This window comes from Aquila chrysaetos, chromosome 12 (genome assembly GCF_900496995.4).
Source record: "Aquila chrysaetos chrysaetos chromosome 12, bAquChr1.4, whole genome shotgun sequence".
Lineage (NCBI taxonomy): Eukaryota > Metazoa > Chordata > Aves > Accipitriformes > Accipitridae > Aquila > Aquila chrysaetos.
This window is the reverse complement of record NC_044015.1, coordinates 24,471,322-24,493,391: the sequence shown is the minus strand read 5'-3', so window position 1 is coordinate 24,493,391 and position 22,070 is coordinate 24,471,322. Positions and strand designations below refer to the sequence as shown.

At 39.2% G+C, this 22,070-nt stretch overlaps 1 protein-coding gene and 1 long non-coding RNA gene across 14 annotated transcripts; one reads left to right on the top strand and one right to left on the bottom strand.

The window, feature by feature from the left end:
* Positions 1-1,345: 1,345 nt before the first annotated feature.
* CDC7 (cell division cycle 7) lies at positions 1,346-21,463 on the top strand. 12 transcript variants are annotated; one of them, XM_041128084.1, is made up of 13 exons: positions 1,851-2,881; positions 3,041-3,311; positions 3,982-4,130; positions 7,793-7,879; positions 9,754-9,889; positions 10,523-10,616; positions 10,699-10,841; positions 12,709-12,958; positions 13,549-13,644; positions 14,484-14,662; positions 15,940-16,022; positions 18,963-19,112; positions 20,149-21,463. In XM_041128084.1, exons 2-13 carry the CDS (start codon positions 3,226-3,228, stop codon positions 20,523-20,525), a joined length of 1,830 nt encoding a protein of 609 aa, XP_040984018.1. In that variant the 5' UTR covers positions 1,851-2,881; positions 3,041-3,225; the 3' UTR covers positions 20,526-21,463. The 12 variants fall into 12 exon arrangements, with proteins under 12 accessions (XP_029889769.1, XP_029889772.1, XP_029889768.1 ...); XM_041128083.1 differs by having other exon boundaries at positions 1,851-3,129; positions 3,212-3,311; XM_041128082.1 differs by having other exon boundaries at positions 1,851-3,129; positions 3,204-3,311.
* Positions 4,956-13,580, bottom strand: LOC115349521. Of its 2 annotated transcripts, XR_003926130.2 has the most exons (4): positions 13,433-13,580; positions 12,227-12,389; positions 10,048-10,128; positions 4,956-5,847 (listed from the first exon to the last, which is right to left on the bottom strand). It is a non-coding gene; the product is annotated as an uncharacterized LOC115349521 (long non-coding RNA). The 2 variants fall into 2 exon arrangements; XR_005933758.1 differs by lacking the exon at positions 4,956-5,847 and having other exon boundaries at positions 9,916-10,128.
* Positions 21,464-22,070: the final 607 nt, after the last annotated feature.

The window sequence follows — 22,070 nt, the reverse complement described above, 5'->3', positions numbered from 1 at the left end:
GTTGGAAAAAACCCCACACATTGAAACAACCCCCTAAAAACCATCAAAGCAGTTTAGCAACTCGTTTCTGTACCTCCTTCTAAACTGTGTAATAGGAAATGACGCAGGTTAGCAAAAGTGGTGGAACCTGTTTCTGCTTTTAAACTCGTTAACCTAAGCAGGGCTTATTCTAAGGTAATAGCCAAGTTACAATGTTGCCTTGGGAACTTTGGCGACCCCAGGCTTGGTTGTTATTTGGTGGTGGTGCAGTCAGATACCTCTACACGAAGTTTGCAATAAACAAGACTATTACAGTTCATATTCTAGTGAACAAGGGATCTACGCACTATCAAATGCAGGAGAGGTAGGCTTTAAGAAGAGCGATGTTACTTTATCTTAAAATAAAAAGAAATAATGACCAAAATGGATAAAACACAAAAAGTGCTAAATTCTTTCATTTATGAACACGCAAACCGCATTGGCTTCAGTAAAACCCAACCGCTTTAAACAGCAGCAAAACATAATTCCAATAAAGTCTCTTTTCCTCGTCCTGCTCGTCCTTGGTCAGTGGCTACAGCGCCGACCAGAAGCAGGATGCAGATTTATTTTGTATTCTGTGCAATCCCTTTTGCTACGTAACCAGCTAACAGGACAAAGCCGCAGGCCAAGTTACGTCCACCGGTATTACTGGTGTAAATGGGAGAGTCGCTTCGCGGACTCTCGGCTATCTAACTGAGTTTATGGCAGAGCTAGTGAGAACAAGGTCTCGTCCAGGGACGGTAATCCCTTCGCAGTAATCAAACACACGTAGAAAAGACAATTCGCGGGGGCAGAACGTCGCTGCGCAGCGCCCGAGTGCCTCCCGCCGTCCCGGGCCCCAGCAGCAGCGCTGCCCCCCGCCTCCGCCCCGCCCGGGCTCCCGGCCGAGCGCCCCCCGCCGCTGGCAGAGGCACCGGGGCCTCCGCGGACAGAGGCTCCGCCGTCCCGCAGCGGACACGAGGAAGCCGCTCAACGCCCGCACGACGCCGGCTGAACGACGATCGCTCGGTCCCCGCCTCGCCGTGCTCGCCGCGAGTCCGGGCGGAGGGTGGCGGCGACCAGGGGCCAGCCGGGCCGCGCCGCCCGTCCCTCGGCCGCGGCACGGCTGCGCGGGGCTGTAGCGGCGGCCCGGCCCCCACCCGCCGCCCCGCCAGCGGACGGGCTGCTCTCCCACGCCCGCCGGCCTGGGGCCGCCCGCGCAGGCCCCAGCCCGCCGCCGGCCGCCGCTCTGGGCGGGCCTCACCCCGGCGGCCGCCCAATAGCAGCGCGCCTTCCTCCGACCGGCGGTCCCATTGGCCGGGGCCGCGGCTTCCGCCGAGGGCCGGGATTGGTGGCGGCGGAGCGGTCGGCAAAAGGCGGCAGCAGGCAAAACCCCGGCGCGTCGCGGCAGCCCGCGCCCCGCGTGAGTGAGTCCCCGCGCGAGCCCCCCCAGCCCTGCCCGCGCCGCGGCCACCCCCCCCCCCCCCCGCCCGCCGGCGGCCATGGCGGCCCGGCCTCGCGCGGCCCCTCCGCGGGGACGGGACGGGACGGGGGACCCGAGCACAGCCGGCGCGGCGCGGCCTGCTCCTCTGTGGGGAGGCCCCGCTCTGGCCCCCCTGCCTCAGTCCCGGCTGGTCCCGGGCGGGGGCGGGGGGTGTGTGGGCTGTTCCCGTGGGGCCGGTCCGGCGGAGGGGTGCTGAGGGGCGGCTCGGCGCGGGGAGCCGAAGTGCCCTTCTTCGCCCTGCTCCCGGCGGCTGTGGCCACCCGCGAAGCCCCGCGCGGATCCCCCGCCGCCCTCGTGGCGAGCGTTTGCCCGTCGCGCGGCGCCGGCTCCCGGCCGGCGGCAGCGCCCGCGGTGGGCGTGCGGCCGGGGACGGGCGCTTGGCCGCGGGTCTGGCTGCCGGGGGCCGTCCTGTGGAGCCAGCCCGCTGCGGCCAGCTCCGGGTGTTCCCCTTTTGTCTGGCAGCATCGGCAGCGTCGGCGCGAAGTGAAGTTCTGGATGCGCGACTTCTGTGGCTTGTCTTGTAACAGGCGGCGTTATTGCCCATCTGTCGAAAACACCGACTTGCTGCGAGGCTTAACTCGGCCACAGCATTTGCTTTTCTTAAATGACAAAGCAGAGATATTAATATCAACTTTTATTTTTGGCATGCCGAGCTTTTTCCAGGGGGGTCTGCGTGTAAGTTCCCACTGAAAGGAGCTCTGCGTTTCAGCGGCAGCAGTCTCTGTTCCTGTTAGCGGCGTTGCTTTGGCCAAGGATTCAGCAGCAGTATCACTAATTTCTGTGCGCAGGGTTCAAATATCTGACTCGGAAGACCCTGAAGCTATGTGGGCTGTTTGAACCTGTCGCTATCTGTTGGGTTTTTTTTTCTTATTTCGATATTATGGAGAAAATTCCTTTTTTTTTTTTTTTTTAAATTGGGGATGCAGTTTAACTGCAAGAAAGTTCTTTGAGCTGAAACTGTGCATCATTTTGGTCTTCCTCTTAATTTTTTATCTCTAATGGTGTCTTCCGAGTGTTTTTTAATGTAAACCCAAAATGTCTGACTGAATCAAACTTTGTTTGATGTTCCATTTTGTAACTGTCAAGCCCGCTTCCAAATTAGTAAAGCAATTTTTAATATACTCAAGTGTTCAAGGAATTTGCTTCTGCAGATAGCAGCTTGTGTGTTTAACATAAATGAAAGGAAACGACACCTTGACTTATTGAACCCCTTTCACCCTCCACATGGTCAGCAAACCATGAATGTGTTCCCATGGCAGTTTGCAGGTAGACAGAAGTGTTCATTTTCTTTTTCCAAAAGAGGTGTTTGTGGCCAGCCTTGAACTGGAAGAGCCTAGAGCTGGGTCTGGCATGGGGCTGAATCAGAGCAAGCAGGCCATGGTGAGCGGCTGGGAGCGTCTGTGTTAATTTGCACCCCTTATTCTGCTAATGAGGCCATGCTATTTCAGGTTTGGAACAAGCTTATCTGCCTACTCAGCACTAGCAGAGGGAGTGTCTACCTGTGAGAGACTAGAAATATCTCTAATCTCATTCCATTAGTTTCCAAGTCCCACTCTCCAGCAAAGCTCCCTCGAAAAACGAGGCTGTTGCCTGTCCCTTTCGTGTTGCATGAGGATGACAGACTAAAGGTAGCTCGAATTCTTTGGGGACAAAATATATTTCTGGCTCCATAGCTGAAACAGATGAATCCTTTCATTTGAAGTTTTTCAGAATATGTTTCCCCCATGTGGAAAAGTTCAGCCAGAACTTTGAAGGTTTGGCGAAGTTACAAGCAAGGAAGATCTTTGAATGGAACCAGTGTTGGGCAACTGTAAGAGCTGGTGCTTCCAGACTCACTTATCATCAATTATGCTGCCCTGGGGTTCTCTGCCTTTCTTTTCCTCATGAAACAGGATTATCAGACTTTTTTGATTGTACAATATTAGTACACGTCACTAATTTAGTTTTATTTACAGTGTTTTCCAAGATTTGGGAAGAAGCATTTCAAAATAAGCATGTGCTGTTATTTCTTGTTGTGGGGGAGGGCGACAAATAATTATGCCTTTTGTTGATCTTATACAGAAGAGAGAGAGATCTCTCATATTGAAAAGATACTTTTTTCTCTTGAAATTTCTTTTGGGTTTTCTGTCTTTGTACAGGTGTTGCAGTATGCGATGCAGCTATTTCTGTGTGCATCAGTTCCTTGCCTTTCAAAGCAGACTTCAGGGAAAAGATAATGCTTTAATATGAATGAAGAAACACACAAGAGATGAAAGAAAATCTCTCGTGTCTAAGCTTATCCTGCAGTCTTCCTTCCCTTCCCCCTTTTTTCCTCTTACTAGAGGTGGAGTGGGTTTACTGGTTTAGTTTTATTCTGGGATGATGGGTGATGCTTTGTTGTTTTAGGTAGCACAGAGGAACTCCTCAGACCCCCTAAATCTCATCTCAGGAACTGAGTGCAGGGTGAGGAAGTGTCTTACCAGATATGCTTGCTCCCCCAGGTGTCCAGAAGTGATCCTCAAGTCTTGGATTTTTTTACTTGAGCTTTGTTTTGTGATGGAGACAGTGTTGAAGTCTCGCTGTGATGAACAGCACCCTCATCAGGCTGAAGACTTCCACGGGAAGCAGGAGCAGAACGGCAAGCTTTCAGGTATGTGCTAAAATAGGGATTGCTAACATTATGTTTTGTTGCTGATGTGCTTCTTTATCGCTTCAGGAAGTTTCAGCATCAATTATAAGCCTGTCTGTATATGATCCTATTGTACAAAGAGTTAAAGAAATGAAAACATTTGAGGTGGCTTTTGATTTTAAGTTTATTCCTGCTTTTCGTTTGTCACAAAACTTCAGCAGCAGTAGTTTGTCACAACTCACTAACCCTACTATTTATTTATCACAGAATATGTTACTATTAGAGGATACCAGAATTCAAAAGAGGCAGTTCTTGAGAATAAAATTTTCTGACCAGACAAGGACACAAAAATAGTATTTTGCCTTTTAACTTATAATTGCCAGCCTTATCTTTAGATGTGACTGTGCACAAAAACACTGTTCCTGCTCATACCAGAGAAGTTGAACTACGAACATGGGTTCTGATGGTGTTTTTATTGCTCATTTTTGGGTCTCTTTGTGAATGTACTTCAATCTGGACTTCCTGTACAATGCTTGCTCAGTAATTTTGGATGGTCAGCCAGCTTTTATATATATATATGTGTGTGTGTGTATATATATATATATATATATATATAAAATGGCTACTGATTTTCCTGGAAATAGATAGTCCTCTGTCAATCCCCTGCACATCCATGTCCAGAATTACATAGAGTCTTGCTGAATAACATTTAATTGTCTTGCTTTGCAAATGCTTTTGATTCTAGGAAGTAAAGAAATTACTTTAAAATCTGCTCACAGAAAATGTTGGATATTATTATTATACACTGATGGTACAACGACTGTATGTTCTCTATACCCAACTGGGGATTCAGGCCCCTGGAAGAGAACAGATGATGTTTATACTTCCGTCTATCAACAAGGACAGTCACTGACTGTTTCTAGCACTTTTCAGGATCTTTCATACAAGAAACTGTGTTGAGTTACTAAATGTTCTCAGTGCCTTGGGTAGGCACTACTCTGGCCTAGGATCTGCAGCCTGTGTCACCCAGCTGTTAGTGCCCCAACAGCATTGAACTTTGTCCAGGCAGGAACCTGAATTCAGTGTCAGACAAAACGGAGTGTTTGGCAGATTCTGTAGCAGTTATTGAGAGAGCTTTTCTTAATTGTTAGTATCTACCTTAGTACTGTTAGACTGGTGGCACAAAACAACCCAAAATCTGATATGGTAAGGAAAGTAGAAACCTGCCAGTTTCTAAAGACTTAAGAGATGTGCCTTTTGAGTCCTTTTTAGGAGTGTTGCTTTTTGCCAGAGTTAAATCCTTTTTTCCTAACCAAGCAACTTTACTGGAGAAATTCCAGTGCAAATTTTGTGTTGTAAGTTACTGTCAGTATATATTTTTTTTAGTAAAAACTGAAGCTTAAGGAATGCTCATCAGAAATCATACTAAAATGCAAGTATTGGAACAAAACTGTAAGTTGCTTTATGTGGAGCAGGTTAGATAGCAAACTAGTTCTAAACGAGGTTGTTCTAACAGAGCCTGTTGGAACTATATCACTGTTGAAAACAATTTTCTAGCTCTGTCCTGTGGCTACTGACCTCTTGGGATGAAGTTTGTGTAGGATGCTTCAGAACCCAATACCAGGATTATCTTCGTGAGGGGAAAGGCCCATGTGTTTGAGTGATGCAATAACATTTTGATGTTAAGTTCTTGATAGTTCTGTTATGTGGTTTAATCTCTTAATGTCCTTGAGTATTCCTGGGGAAAATGGAACACGGTACAAATGTCAGCCTTTCTCCTTCCTGTATTTTCTGAAGATTTCAGAAAGCTTTCTTGAATGTCTTACGTTTGTTATGTAATACATAAGCATTTGTGTAAAAAGTTGAAATTACCATGCAAACGAACTGGAAGTACCATTTTTTAAATGATAAGGCTTTTCAACAACAATTCTTTTTTAGTGACAAAACAACAAGAATTACAGCAATAATAGATACATTTCGTAATAAAGTTCCATGGCAAAGCACATGGGCAATATGAATGCTATCAATTAAAAAAATGTTATGTAGTAACTTGAATTTTTAGGGTTATTTTCAACAGAAATTTTTACTATATTGACAGGAAAATGAAGTGATTCCTCAAACTTTCCATTTCCTACTTTTCAAGTAGTTTAACTTAATCTGGCTCTGTAAAATTGGGGAATAACCAGAATAACTGTACAGTTGACCAGTTTTCCTTAGCCTTTTCCTTTGGGGATTATTAGACACAGAGTCCTGTACATCTTGACTGTTAGTACAAGTCTGGTTGTTTTTATCCTAGGATATTTTTGAGGCTTTTAAATATGATTCCTAGCAGAACTGATTAACCTTTTACTTGTATTTGTTGATCAAATGTATCTTAAATGAATGTTAGCAGATCTGGTGTCGAGCATAGAGGGTTTTTTCCATTACTGAAATATCCCTCCTGAGATGACCTAAACCAAAATAACTTGGAGAAGCAGAGGGAATGACTTAGAGGAAAAAAAGAAAAAAGTATACGGATAGTAAGAGAGGCAGCAGGCTTCAGTTCTCAAAAGTATTTTTACTATGTTGATTTTTATAAATTTAAAAAAAAAAAAAAAAATTACAATCGAAAGTTAACTGTAACTTGAATTACCACTAATTTATTGGGCTTTTATCAGGAAGAAAGGGTTCTTTAGGCAGACTTCAGATTTTGTGCTGTATAAAGTGAGCTAGCATAGAAGATTGGGGATGCATGCTAATCCATACTTTGTTTCTAGCATTTCGGTGATATTTTGAAAATAATTCTCATTGCTTATGACTTACTGTCCTGGTAAAACACAGTAGATTTTTATATATACAATACCATTTATATATTTATGTTATATTTATTTTATTATCCATTTCTAGGATCAAAAATGTATACACATTTTTTTCTTCCATTTGATTGACTTTCCAAATACCAGTTTGTGCTTCGTTCTGTATAATAAAATATACTTCACCCTAGCTTTACAGAAGTTAGTTACAGCCTCTACATACTTCGTAGCTTCAAACAAAGTGAATTCTTATGCAGGGTATAGAGAACACTTAAACTACAAGGATTTGTAAACTGAATGGAAAACTCCATAATTAGCTGAAATAATACAGTACAACAACCTTGTCATGCCATCTAGTGACTGCAGCATAAAGTGCAGCAACTTAAATGCAGAGCAGACATGTTTTTTGGTGTTTACTATTTTAAGTAACAGTGTGAAAGGTTGCATTATTGATCTTAAAAAAAAAAAAAAATTTCTACATGTTTGATTTGCATCCAATGGATGTGCTCCTGTGATTACAGAAACAACTATTATAGTTTTGTCTTTTATGAAATTGATGTTGCAAATCTCATGAAAACATTTATCAATGATCTGATGTTTTACTAACCAGAAGGGTTTTGCCCTCTCAGGAATTGCTAGGTGGCAGATAAATTTGAAAAAAAAATGTTTTAAATGCTGCAGTTTATAAGGGAGTGTGATGAAGAACAACAATAATATCGAGTATGCAGATGGTATTGTCAGCAGGGATAGATACCTGTCTGCTGTTTTTTACCTCTGTTTATGTGAATTCACAATCCTATGAACTCAAGTGTGATTTGTGATCTCAAATATAGATCAGATACTGAATCAAGCAATAAAATTCCTAACTTATTTTCCCCATTCTTTGCACAGCAGGAATAAAAAAAGATATTGAAAAACTTTATGAAGCAGTGCCACAGCTTGTGAATGTGTTCAAAATTAAGGAAAAAATTGGAGAAGGTAAATGTTTTATTTTAGCTTGCTTAAACTTAGATTTCTTTTGATATTTCTAACTTAAAAGATATAAATCTAAGATCCCAATATATGCAATTTAAGCCAAATGCCTTTTTGATTTACTTCTTGGTCTTTGTAGGAATTCTAATATGTTGCTGAGCATATAGGTGTGTTAATTAGGGACATTTTCAAGATATTTTCTTGAAAATCTGGTACATTAAAGCCTTTCAAAAAAACAGCATTCCAGTTTCAATAACTAAAAATTTTTGAGGTAGATTTGAGTAAGTAAGTCTTAACACTCCCTTCTTTTTCTCTTTTACATGAGAAATCTGTTTATATGCAGATGTGTTTTGACATATTTAACTGCTGTTTCTTAAGTTGGCTTTGTTTCCACTGAAACCCTGTGGGCAGAACTGGAGGAGGAGAAAGTTTATAGCTGCTTTATTTTAAAAAAAAAAAATCTTTTTTTTTAAAGACATACAGTATCAAATTTTAGAACACTTGTGTACACCTTTCCTTCAACAGATACTATTGCAGATACCTTCAATAAACATTAAGTGTGACTATATATAGATTCTTAGGTACGTCTGAGTGTGGGATTTCAGCACTTTTTGGAACTTTACCCGTTTGATCTCTGAAATGCTTTGTGACACTCCACACTTTTAAACAAAAATGTTGATGAGAAGCTGGAATGTTTTATGGCTGTTTTGTGATGGAATACCTGTGATGGCAGGCTAGATGGCTAAAAGTTTTCTGTCTCAAAAAAACCCGGGCTCCATTCACCACAGCAATATAAAATTAAAAAAAAACAAAACAAACGAAAAAAAGGAGTTCTGCTTCTCATAAAAAAGATAGTATAATTAAACAAAATCTCTGGTTATGAATAGTACTTTGATTTTGCTCCTGGGAGCAAACAATGTTTTTAAAAATACCACTTGCAGTTCTGCAGCATTATGAGAAAACAAGCTTCAACTTAGGATTCCACTCTGGAGTAATTTTCATTTTAGCAGTTCTTACCACCAAAAATAATGTCTTATGTCAACCCTTGTTGCTATAATCAATTCTACTGAATGTATGGGATGCTAGATTTTTTTATGACTGTAATAAGTATTTAGAGTTTTTGCTGACATTTTGGTGTATGTATGCACTTACAGACTGTTGAACTAGCATGATGCGAACGCCATACCTAAAACGTAATCAGAAGTAATCTGTACTGTTTATTGATACGGAAGAATGCTTCAACTTGTATGTTCAGATATCTCGGATCATTAGGATAAATTAACCTCCTAAGAGGTATATTAGGATATCCTTAAAAATTAAATGGGTGGGTCAGTTTATCATACAGTCTGAATACTCCCTTTCTCAAATGAGTCTATCACATTCTGTCTACGCGGTAAAGCTCTGGACAAACAAATAGTAAAGTTACACATCATGTGAGAAGTCTTACTTTATAGATAAGGTAACAGAGTTAAGAAAAATGTAGCAATTTCAGAGGTGCTTTCAATAGTAAAGGCAGTGCTTTCCAGATTAGCATTATATAGCCCACTTACATCGTAGGGAGAGAAGAGTTAGATGTCAGATGAAAGTAAGCTACCTAAACAAGAAAGCAAATCAAAGATAGGAAATTTACATTCAAAGAGCTCTGTGTCCCAGGCAAGTTAGACAGTGTTACATTTGCATTTTTACTGACATAAAAAACTTGTATACAAGATCACTGAATTCAGTAGTAGAAAAAAGGAACTGCATTTTTCTCTTCTAGAATCTGCTTTTGATGTAGTATCAAGTATACTGCAGGATTGTGAACAGTTAGATCACTTCTAAAAATCTGAATTGACCTAATTAAAAATGCTGAAGACAGTGTTTTTCTCCCTTCTTTACAGGTACTTTTAGTTCTGTTTACTTGGCCACAGCACGGCTACAAACAGGACATGAGGAGAAAATGGCTCTGAAACACTTGATTCCAACCAGCCACCCTCTGCGAATTGCTGCTGAACTTCAGTGCCTCACTGTAGCAGGGTACATAAAAAAAAATTAACGATTGTCATGACTAAACTGCTGAACATTGTCTCACTGTTCTGTATTTATTTTAAGTTTTGGCACTTCGCGTGCTTTTTTTTAACTGCAGAAATGTATATTCTTTTTATCAAGAGCTGATAAGAAATGGAGTGTCTTACCTGTAAAGGATGCTCTTTTCTGCTAGTCTCAGTTTACAGACGGTGCTGTATTTTCCATCTGAGAAGTTCTGTGATGTATCTCTGTGATAACAAAAATTCCAGTTCTGAAATGCTTGGAAAAAATAATCTCTTCATCAGAAAATGCAGTTTTAGGAATGAATGCTTGTTGTCAGAGTGTGCTGAATAGCACCTTCTTAAAGTAGTTGGTATCGTGAAGGTTAGGTCCTACGTTTAATTACAGCAGTAACTACAAACCATGGCCCCACAAATAATCTATGGAGCCCTCATTGCAAATTGCAGAACTCAAATGGAACATAGTAATGAAAGGCAACAGCATAACTACTGACTGCTGATAAGGCTGCTGTCAAAATATAAATTAGATTATAAAAGAAAGCCTGACTGAAGTTTTTAAGAAATAAAGGAAAATAAACATCCATCTTCTGGTCTTTATTCAGTGACATTACTTTTGTTCTAGGGGACAAGATAACGTTATGGGAGTTAAATATTGCTTTAGGAAAAATGATCATGTGGTTATTGTTATGCCATATCTGGAACATGAATCCTTCTTGGTGAGTCCCAGACTTTTTATGTGTAGTAAAACTTTTTAATTAAAAGCAGTTGCATAATTACAGTATCCAAATAATCTTTCAGGACGTTTTGAATTCTCTTTCCTTTGAAGAAGTGAGGGAATACATGTTTAATCTGTTTAAAGCGTTGAGGCGCATTCATCACTTTGGTATTGTTCACCGTGACGTCAAGCCCAGTAACTTCCTCTACAACAGGCAGCTAAAAGAGTAAGTCTGTCCAGATGACCATATTGTGATCTCATTTGGGATGTGTGCATTGGCAGAACAGAGTCAATTAGGCTTTGGGGTTTTTTTCCTTCCAGCTGCATAACATGTGCTTAAGTAATAAAACTAAAAAAGATTTTTTTTCATTTGTAAAACTTTTCTTTCTGTGTTTAGGAATTTGAGGAGGGAAGGAATTTATTTTTTCATACTTAAAACTTCATACTGCCTCATAGAGCGACAAGTACTGGAAAAAATGACAATTTTACTACTGAGTAAAAGTACTACAATTTTGAATAAGAATGAGAAGAGTAAAATCAGTTTGGGTTTGTTTGTTTTTTTAATAAGAAAGCTGATAGTGACTTGTGGTGCATAGACTGATACTTGTAAATTTTTATTCGTGGATAGAGTGAAATTGATACAGATAAGACAGCTGGGCTGTTTTCACCTTACATTGAATTAATGTTTATAACTGGTAGGGCTGGGTTTTTTGCCTGCAAGTTACAATATTTAAAGACTGTAAAAAGTGAGCTACTGCTTTTTTGTGAAGAGCTGAAATAGATTGAAAAAGGTACTGTTTCAGTGCTAGCAGTCCTATAGCTGTATTGGTGAGTATTGTGCTGTGTACAGTTGAGACACTAAGGTGCTGGAGTGTGTCCAAAGAAGGGCAACGAAGCTGGTGAAGGGTCTAGAGAGCAAGTCTTATGAGGACTGGCTGAGGGTTGTTCAGCCTGGAGAAAAGGAGGCTCAGGGGAGACCTTATTGCTCTCTACAGCTACCTGAAAGGAGGTTGTAGTGAGGTGGGTGTTGGTCTCTTCTCCCAAGTAACAAGTGCTAGGATGACAGGAAACGGCCTCAAGTTGTGCCAGGGGAGGTTTAGATTGGATATTAGGAAAAATTTCTTCACCAAAAAGGTTGTCAAGCATTGGAACAGACTGCCCAGGGAAGTGGTGGAGTCACCATCCCTGGAGGTATTTAAAAGACGCGTAGATGCCATGCTTAGGGACGTGGTTTAGTGGTGGACTTGGCAGCGTTAGGTTTACAGTTGGACTCGATGATCTTAAGGGTCTTTTCCAACCTAAATGATTCTATGATTCTATGTAGTGAGAGTTTGTAGGGGAGTTTTGGTTACATTTTGCCAAACCACAAGCTTAAAAATTTAAGAAACACTGATTTTTTTGTTTGTTTGTTTTTAAATCTATCAGAATGAATTCATACTGTCGTTTTGCTCTTCCAGCATTTGTTTGAGCCTTAATCTCTACTGTGGGTGTGGAGGCCATGCAGCTGAGTTTGTCTGAGACCCAGAGACAGCTGGATTGTCTCTGTACTGGTTGTAGCAAAAAGTAGTTCTTTTAAAGACAGATCTGAAGTGTGAACTAATGTAGTCTTACCTGTTTGAAGACTGAAGTAAGTTCCAGTAGTATTGCTTGAAGTCTGGCAAAACTCTCAGCATTGTTAGTCATGTCTGTCTTCACTGCTACATTTTTCCTCTGCCCATGAGAATCCTGCAAGGGTCAAGTCACTTGTACTTGACTGTTGGCTGAAGGTTCAGAGCTGTCGGATTAGAAGAACCCCAGAAAGGAGTTGCTGGGAATATTTTTTTAATGCCATTGGAGAAAGTACGCACTTGAGAAGATTTTGGGACAAGAAACAATGAAGTAAGATGGGTATAGGGTAAAAACATTGCGGGGATAGGTAAGATAGGACAAGAGGAGGCAAAGGGGGAAAATAGGACTGTGATGCTGGCAACAGTGCCAATAAGCAACATACTGGGTAAAATGTGAAAGAAATATAAGTTAACAAGTAATGAACAGTGAATTGAACTGATTGATGAATACTTTGTGACTCCTGTTTCTAAATTTGTGTCTTTCAGGTATGCCTTGGTAGATTTTGGCTTGGCACAAGGAACCCCCGATACGAAAATTGAACTTCTCAAAACTGCCCACTCTGAAGATCAGCAGGGAAGTTGCTCGCAAAATAATCCTGCCATAACCTTGGGAAATGGGGGTTCTGTCAGTGTCACAGCACCTAAACAGATAGCTCAACAGTCAGCCTCAAAAGCAGCTGATAAAAGGTCCAGCTCACTTTCAAAAATACAGATTAAACAAGGAAGAGGAGGAAAGGTTCTCAGTCTTTTTCATTAATATTGTTGTATGTTTAATGTATTACTTCATCCAACAGGGGGAGATGTAATACTTGAAAAAAGTTGTGCATGCATTATCTTGCTGGGTCCTATTGTGATGCACAGAATCACGGTTTTCATATCAAAGTGGGTAGTTTTACATAACCGTATTGGCATCATTCATTATCTGTTAGATATAATACAATGCCAAAGGCTGTATAAAACCCTAGCATGGGTTACTATTTAGACAGCCTTAAATCTTTTTTTAAGTGACAGGTACTGTGGAACTCCTCCCCAGGCCACTAATTATTCATCTATGCTTAGTTACTTAGTTGCATAACAAATGCAGTACAGAGGACATTCAGATTGTCTTGGGGCACTTCTGAGGTGTGATTCGTTTTGTAAGCATGTTTACTGTTCTGTCTAGACCATGTTTTCCTCATCCACAGTAAACTGATGCCCAAAAATGACTTACCGTGCAGCTGTTCTTGTTTTATGTCACTTCACACTTTTTTTGTTGTTTTTGAACTGTCAGTATCCAGCTGACTGTGTTAGATAGGATCCTTATTGTCCTTTTTGTTGGTATTGTAGGAGGATTCTGTGCACCATTCTGTCCAGCGCTCTGTCTTTGGAGAAAGGAATTTCAATGTCTATAGTTCCATGTACCAGGAGAACTCAAGTACAAAAGTAAGAAGTGTGACTCATCAGTAAGAGCAATCTGTTACATATTTGAAAAATTATGGAACTGGTTGTTCTGTAAGACTGGACATTACTCCAGGATGCTGTAAAACTAAAAGTTTTTGAGCAGATTATTAAGAGTGTCTTTGCAGAAATGCTGAAAGGATTTTTCATTTCTGTTTCAGTCCCTTTTGAAACTCTTAAAGAACTAGTTATGTAGCTGTCTCCCTAGCTGATCTTGTTTGTATGCTAAATTAATCTTTTTTCCTACACATGTCTGTGCAACTAAGATATACTTAGCTTGTGAAACTTCATTTTTTTTATTTTGTAGTTGAAGCTGGAGAGAAAACTTGTAATAAATATTTTTCTGTAGTTTTTGTAATTAGTATTTAAAATGACAAAGGGGAAACCCCAACTAAGTTAGAGGGTTTGGCCAACAGTGATCATCTTATTGTAGAATTAGAGTTAGTGCCTGTGTGTTGCTGTGTCATTTCATGTACATCTTTTTTATTCTCATGTTGAGCCAAAAGAATTCTTGAAATGTTATAGTGACTTGAAAAATACTTGCCTTATAGCTTCAGAATATCTAATGTATATTGTTTTTTAGTAAACACTGCAAAATGTTTTCCAAAGGGGAAGGAGAGGAAATCAGGATATTTAGAAAGCTCCAGTGTCTTGTTTTACAGATGTTGTGATATTGTTAAAAAGGTTTGCTATCTTCTGTTCTAAAATAGCAGCTTCTTGTTCATGAGCATCTGTTCAGTCTTAGTATTTTAGGAACTGGCCTATCTCTATGTAAAGGGAAGCTTCTTAAATATGTTACCTTCTCTAAAATATCTGCGTTGCAGCTCACAAAACAATCAAAGATGATAGATGTTTCATCTAGGAAGTTAGTAACAAAGAAGAAGATTACTTCTACCAAAACAGTGAGCAATGGGGCAGCCAGGAAAGCTGCCAGTGGTTGTCCCTCAAACCTGACCTGTGACTGTTATGCAACGGATAGAGTTTGCAGTGTTTGCCTTTCAAGGTAACTTGCTTTGATAATGTTGTAAAATTGTCTGCTATGCTGTCAAGCAAGGTCAGAAACTTAGACTTACTAGACAGCTGATTTAGTAGGTGAAAGATAGCATTTGATTTGTGCAACCCTTAAAACACTGAGTATGCTCCTTTTAAACAAGAATAGTTTATGGAATTCATGGAATAATTGGTTCGAGAGAGATTCACTGTCAATGACTTTTTGTTGTTGTATTTAATTATCCACCTACATGTCTTGTAGAAAATCGCTTCAGTTAACTACAACACTTAGAGAACACAATACATCAATCTGTCATTAGTAGTTATCTAATAGGCCTAAATCATGCCAACACTTTGGATTCTGGAAATCATGAAATGTAGAATAAAAAGGAAACATGACTGGTTTGTATTTGTTAATTTAAAAAATAATGCTTAAGTTTTAATAATAGGTTAGAGAATCTTAATAACTCAGTTCAGCTCCATCCCTCTGCAGTTAGTTCTGGTTATGATCTACTATTGCCTTTTATCCACACATTAAGGAACACAGATTAACGCAGAGAATTCTGTTTACTAGACATAGCCATGAAACTGTGGGGTCCCTCTCTTACCAGACTGTCAAAATATGGTGATATCAACTTCATTTCAGAAGTATGAAACATGAGGAATTTGCCAGACTCAAAAGAGAAGTGGCCCATAGAAGGAAGGCACTTTAAGCCATACAAGAAAGCTCTGGAAAGTTGGTTGCTGCTTTTTTTTTTTTTTTTTTTTTTAAATATAATCTCACACCTTTTAGTTAATCTAACAAAAAGTAAATTCTTGTCAATGCTCAGAAATAGTGAACCTTAGTTTGCTGTGGACTAATACGAAGCCAGAGCATCCACATTCAAGAATCTAGTGCATTTTTTGCCTTTGGTTAATTAGTCTCAACTTTAAAGTTTCCTATGAAAACAAGCCTTTAGCAAAAATGATGCTGCTATTGAATGAAACTAAAAAAGGTCATTGTGAATGACATATGCAATAAGTATTTCTGTGGCATGACCTGATGCTAGATAATATAATAAAAATATAATAATATAATAGATAATATAAGGCGGCTATTATTTTATGCAACATCATTTCATGCTAGGTAATTATAAGATGCTTTGAACTTCTATAAAACTTGAATAGGGCAGGGTTAGGCTGTTTATACATCTTGCACAAGTATATTCTAAAACTAAGATTAAGCATTATTATAATTAGAACTTATTTATCAACTTTTATATTCTAAACATGTTTGTCTCTCATTACAAGGTGTCAGCAAGTTGCTCCCAGGGCAGGAACACCTGGATTCAGAGCACCAGAAGTATTAACAAAGTGCCCCACTCAGACCACAGGTACTGCACAACAGACTGAAAGTAATGCCTTTTTTCACCTTTTGATCCCCATTTATGCATATTATGTTGTCTTTTTTATGGGAGGGTTTTTGTTTACATGTGAAATTCATTTTGTCATTCCTTCTAACACTTATCAAGCATTTCCTGATTTTAATTCAAAGTTTGTTATTCAGAGTAAGAACAAGTTAGGAATATTTTTCCTGTGTTTGAAACTTGAATATGTCTTTATTCATTTGAGAGGTAGTGCCATATGCAGGAGTTGAATACAATGTGTTTTAAAAGAAAACAAAGCTGTAATTTTTATCAAGTTTCTTGGCTTATTGGCTTATTTGTTAAAGTAAAATCTTGAATAAATCTTGGGGACGGGACATACTGTAGACTTTTCTAGACAGATTGTCACATATAGTCTGCTGTCATAGCAGGCATTGTTAATGGTATAATTGCAAATGTGTTTTAGAAAGCGTTGGTTAATACTTTTAATCAGATTTTCTTACTTTTTGCTAGTGCTTTATACAGCTGGTCTGTAAATGTAATAATTTTTTCTTACTAAATTTTTAATTTCTCAGGGTTAAAAATTATGAAGCTAATAAGTTTCAGTACTCTGGGTAAATATCAGGGCAGAGCAGAGGGATGGTTAATGCATTAGCTGATGCAAGTAGGATGGGAGAGGTTGTGCCTACCTGGAGAATGGAGGACCAATAAAAGCAAAGTTACCTGTTAAACATTTAGTGTATGACCAGGAGTTTTGACTTATGAAAAAGGGGGATAAATACAAATGTCCCCAAAATTGGATTTAAAATAACAGTTTTTAGCCATGTTCTTGCTGAATACCTTTTGAGAAAATTGTCAGTTTTCTGTACTTAAAGTGTGTATATGTGCTTAGAATAGACTTAACAATACATTTGATCAGCTTATCCCTACATAGCCTTATGTTCTTTGAAAGACCATCTGTGCTGCGGGTATGACTGGGATTTCAAGAGGTATGGCAGCCTGTTTGGAGTTACTGTGCTGTAACAGCCAGCTTTATGGGCTAGAAGACATCCAGAAATCCAGGACAAGTTTAGACAATCTCTGAATCTGTCTAGACAGAATTTAGGCAGAAAGAAGACATACCTAGGAAATTTTGGACACATGCTGGTGTTAAATATGCTTTCAGACGGTTTTCTGTTCTCTAGGGTAATGGAGAGCAGGATTACAGAAAATATGGGTAAATCTGGAAACCCTTGGGTGTGGCACAGACAGCCCTAAAAGCACTGAGTCAGTGGTGCCGAGCTCCTGTATTATGTCAACAAAGGCCTTAATTAGAACTGGGTAGACTAATACTAATATTTGTGAGATTATGTTGTACTTGAACTAACAAATCTTCTTGTCCACTTCCATCTGGGACTGCTGTAGTCACCTCCTTGTATTCCTGCCAATCTTAGTACTAGTTCTGGTCTCTGTGCTGAGACCAAGTTACCATCTGGATCCAGCTGACCCTATCCAGGGCTACCTTAGTGCATCTGACCCAGGTTCACAGTGCAGGGAATACAACCTAAACTCCCAAGCTGACGTTATACAGGTCCAGTTACACTTCAGCTTGGTTTGTCCCTCTGTTTTTTTCCTCAGTCTGCCTCACTAGTTGGAAAACACTAGGCAAAAGCATAGAGAGGAATCACAATTTTGATGCCATTGCACAGGATCTTGCAGTCTGCCGATGATCCCAGCTCTACCAGAATTGTAGGGCCAGGATTTACTAGCCATTCAGATATAATGTCTATTAATTTCAGCAAGAGTTAAGTAATTAAACTTCTTTAAAGGTCTTGACCTTGATGACTCCAGCTTTCCCAACCAAATACTTGAGGTGATGCACAGCACCTCAAAGAGTATGATCTTTTCAACAGTGATACAGTAATACTAAAACTTTTTTACAGGAACTATGAAGAAGATACAACATTTTTCCACTGTAAATTGTGCCAAATTATTATCTTGGATTTTTATTCTTTTAATAAAAGACTTAAAATCTGGTTTTGCAACTGAAGTCAACTGAATACTTTTTTTTTCCCCCCAAAGTCCTGTGCTGATAGTGTTTCTAACTAAAATGTCCAAATTAATCACTGTCTATTTTACTACTTATTTTTTGAAGAGAGGTAGAATAACTATGGCTCTATTTCCCAACTGTCAATTTTTCTCTTTAGAGTTTGAGAATCCTTCAAACTCTCTCCTTCACTTTCCTTGCCATCTCTCAAAATGTGCACCTTAGTGAGCCAAAAAATTATGGCAGACAGGTATTCTCATAACTTTCAGTATTAAAGTTTCCATCATGCTTTGGCATCTATCCCCAGAGTACTCTCTGTACTCTTCGTAACACAATGAAAGCGATGAATAACTTCTAACTACTACAGTTCTTAAACTGGCTATCTTGTCAATGATTTCATATTAGAGAGGAACAAAGTTCATAGTAAGATAAATTTTTTAGTACTGCCTAACTGTGGCAGCCTCAGTCCCAGAAAAATTCAGATTTGCATTCATTTGTGAATTATTTTTTATTTGTGATCCTTATAGAAGGTTTTCTTCATATGAAGCAAACTTAAATAAGTATCAAAACTAGCCAGTTTTTTGCCCCTTCTCATTTCCCTGAGCAAAACAACCTCAAACATTGTTTTGGTACATTTTAAGTTTAACAAGTTAGTGGAATTACTTACTTATGTGAAAAATTTTATGGAAAAGCTTAAACAATCCCTCTGCATCAAAGCACGAAATTATGCTTCAATCTAATTATAGTAATTTCCACTGTTTTCTGAAGTGTTATCTATGTGACCAAAGTCAGTTAAGTACTTCAGAACATAACTTTTTCTGATAGAAACTTTTCAGGTCATAATTTCTTTTTAAAGAAAGTTGTGATTTCGTTTGTGATGAAATAATGAGTTCCGTTATTACTAAGTTTGCTTTCAATTGCAGCAATTGACATGTGGTCTGCAGGAATCATATTCCTTTCTCTGCTCAGTGGACGGTATCCATTTTACAAAGCAAGTGATGATTTAACTGCTTTGGCACAAATCATGACAGTTCGTGGATCCAGAGAAACCATTCAGGCTGCTAAAACTTTTGGTATGCAAACCTTAATTATGGGGAAAAGGGGAAAATGTATGCTTGGTCTGCTATTTAATGCAGTGATTTACAATCTATGATTATTTTTTTTTTTATACATAAATATATTGTTAAGTTTGGGAGTCATTTTGGAGGTAAATCACAATTTTTGCATGTAAAACACTAAAAGTACTAGTCTATATACAGAGATTTAAGAAAGTTTTGTATTTTTCTATCTTTTATAATTTGTATATGGGGTACTTCATGCCATAGGTTTCCCAGCCTGTCTGCTGCCTTTCACTGAGTCAGGGCCACTTGAGGTGAAATATGCCAGCTAAATGTTTTCTACTGGCATTTGGTTAGAATTTTTGAGGCAGTGTTTCTATTCCTGCAAAATTTGCCCTGGAGGCTTAAGTCAATATGATTTAATATTTAGATGATGTAAACCTTGCTTTCCCCCCCTGCTCAACAAGGGCTAGTAAAAAAAAAAAAAAACAAAAAACAAAACCAAACCCAACAGAAGGCCTGTTTAAAAATACAAAACTACCACCACCACAAAACACACAAAAAACTAAAATAACCATTCCCCTAATAGTCTGCAGGCCAAATGCTGCAGCACTTGCTACCTGGAAGTGTAACTGACAGCATCCATTTTCATTCTCCAGACAGAGGTGTAAAAATCAGGGTATCTAATTTTCTTCAGTTCTGTTAAAATGACAGTGAAACGCAAAAAGGTGGTGTGTGGGGTATGTGACAACCTGTCACTGCATAACTTCACGAACAAACCCAACAGCTTTGTTCTGAGCAGAACTGAGACTATTATCCTTCTGACTTGCTGGGGCTATTGCTGTAAAACATGGCTGGTTGCGGGGGGGGGGGGGGGGGTGGATTTGTTTTTCTGATAGTTTGGGGGTTTTTTTGTTGTTGTTTGGTTGGTTTGGTTTTTTTTTTAATGCTGGTTACACTTCAAGACATGAAGTTTCAAGACGTGAAACAAACTTAGAAGTTACAGTTGCATAGAAAGTATAATAAAATGTCTGTAAATTTTTTTTTCTAGGTAAATCAGTTCTGTGTACCCAAGTTGTCCCAGCACAAAACTTAAGAACCCTCTGTGAGAAGTTGAGAGGAACAAATAGCAGCTGTAAGAGATCCCAGGGTGAAGTGCCCAGCAAGTCTGTAAATGACTCAGCTTTGCCAGTTCCAGTAGACAAACCATGTGCTCCCGAGACACTTGGGAAACAAATTCAACACTTAAAGAGCTTTCAGGAAGGTGACGATGCTTTGGAAATGAAGGCAACAGACATGAAAGGATGGGATCAGGTTCCTGATGAAGCATATGACCTACTTGATAAGCTACTAGACTTAAACCCTGCAACAAGAATAACTGCAAAAGAGGCTTTGCTGCATCCTTTTTTTAAAGACATGAGACTCTGAGAAGAGACCATATTCTATTATTGCTTTCATACATTTTATGTGGAAATGAGATACTGAGGTAGTTTTACCTTGTTGCCCTCAACATTTACACTCATTGAAATACCATCATACTGTGCACAGAACTACTGAAATTTTTTCTTGTACAGTTGGACAGCCAATGTCAGTTTACTTTAAGAAATACTTGGAGATGTAAAAATTACATAAACATCACTAACATGGTCTTATTCTAAGACACTTCTGAGGGTTTATTGCTGTGCATACCTGTTCTCTGAGAAAGTTAACTTTGATCAAAAACTACAAAGAAAAAGAGTTTCACGAGCTCTATCCTTAATTCTCGAGATATTCCCTTAAAATTTACAAATTTGCCTTAAGGTATGACTGAAATAAGAAAGTGCTTGAGAGACTTTTTTCTGTACTTGCATATCTCTGCTTTGTTCCCAATTAGTACATGGGGGACTGAAAATGGAACAAAGTGTGTTAATTTCATTCAGAGTATTTTCAGAGAACAGTATTACTTTGGGAGTGTTGCTAGAGGAGGGGCCAGGTGCTGGAGGTTATATCATCAAAAGAAAAGCATAACTGTTTTAAAAGTACGTTTTTGTTCCAGTCTGGTCTTTCCTACTTAGGCAATAGTAATAAATGCAGTTACTCATTTTGCATAGCCCGTGTTTCCTCAGTGTCATGGGTAACAGTCAATATTCAACAGCTACTGCCTTCAGAATGTCTTGTGTGACACGCATAGGTTTGATTTCTGTTACGGAAACTGATCTTTTTAAAGAGTATCTGTTAAATAAAGAATTTGTTTTTATAACTTCATAAGATTGTCTAGAGATGCTTCTATAAAAATAAGTCAGGTAAGGTTTTCCTGTGGGATGTTTCTGTTCAGGAAGAATTATGCACATTTGTTTCCTGCATAAATTCCTCAGTAATAGAAAACACTTTTCAGATAGCTCTAGTATATATGACTGTCACAGTGGAAGTATCTTAATTATCAAGGAGGTCTTACCACAGAGTTAGAAGCTAGCTATTGTCTGGTCCTAAGTAGGAAAAACAGCCTTAATAACCTCTAACCCCGTACATTCAATGTGCAAAGTAAGTTACATTATGTTCAGCAGAAGTTACTCTAAAACCCTTGCTAATTCTGGAGACTGAAACTTAATAGTGTTTTCCCATGTACAGTTCTTGAAATGCTAATGGAGTTGTTGCTATAAGAGGTTACAAGCCATTCTGAGAAAAGATTGCTGCTTTGATAACTTTTGTATAAGCCTTCTCATATGAGCTGGTGGTTATGATAGTGCAAAGGTCCTGACCGCAGCTGGGGCTGAAGATACATTATTTCAATATATTCAAAATTTGAATACATAGAAAGTGATGGTAATGTTGCTCTGTTCCTGGCATCAGCCGTTAGAGAAAAATATTTGCAGATGTCAGAATATTGATTGCAGAAAATCTTGAAACCCACAAGACCCTGGGGCCCAGGTCTTAGTAATTTTTGCTGTTTATATAATTTCAACACAGCACGTCACTGAGAAATTATTTATCTAA

What these genes read in the sequence shown, in the direction of transcription:
- CDC7 (XM_041128084.1), top strand. Translation starts at nt 3,226, where the DNA reads ATGTGGAAAAGTTCAGCCAGAACTTTGAAGGTTTGGCGAAGTTACAAG. An exon ending in GCAGAACGGCAAGCTTTCAG is followed by an intron (nt 4,131 to 7,792) that starts GTATGTGCTAAA and finishes TTCTTTGCACAG; the next exon opens with CAGGAATAAAAAAAGATATT. An exon ending in TAAGGAAAAAATTGGAGAAG is followed by an intron (nt 7,880 to 9,753) that starts GTAAATGTTTTA and finishes CCTTCTTTACAG; the next exon opens with GTACTTTTAGTTCTGTTTAC.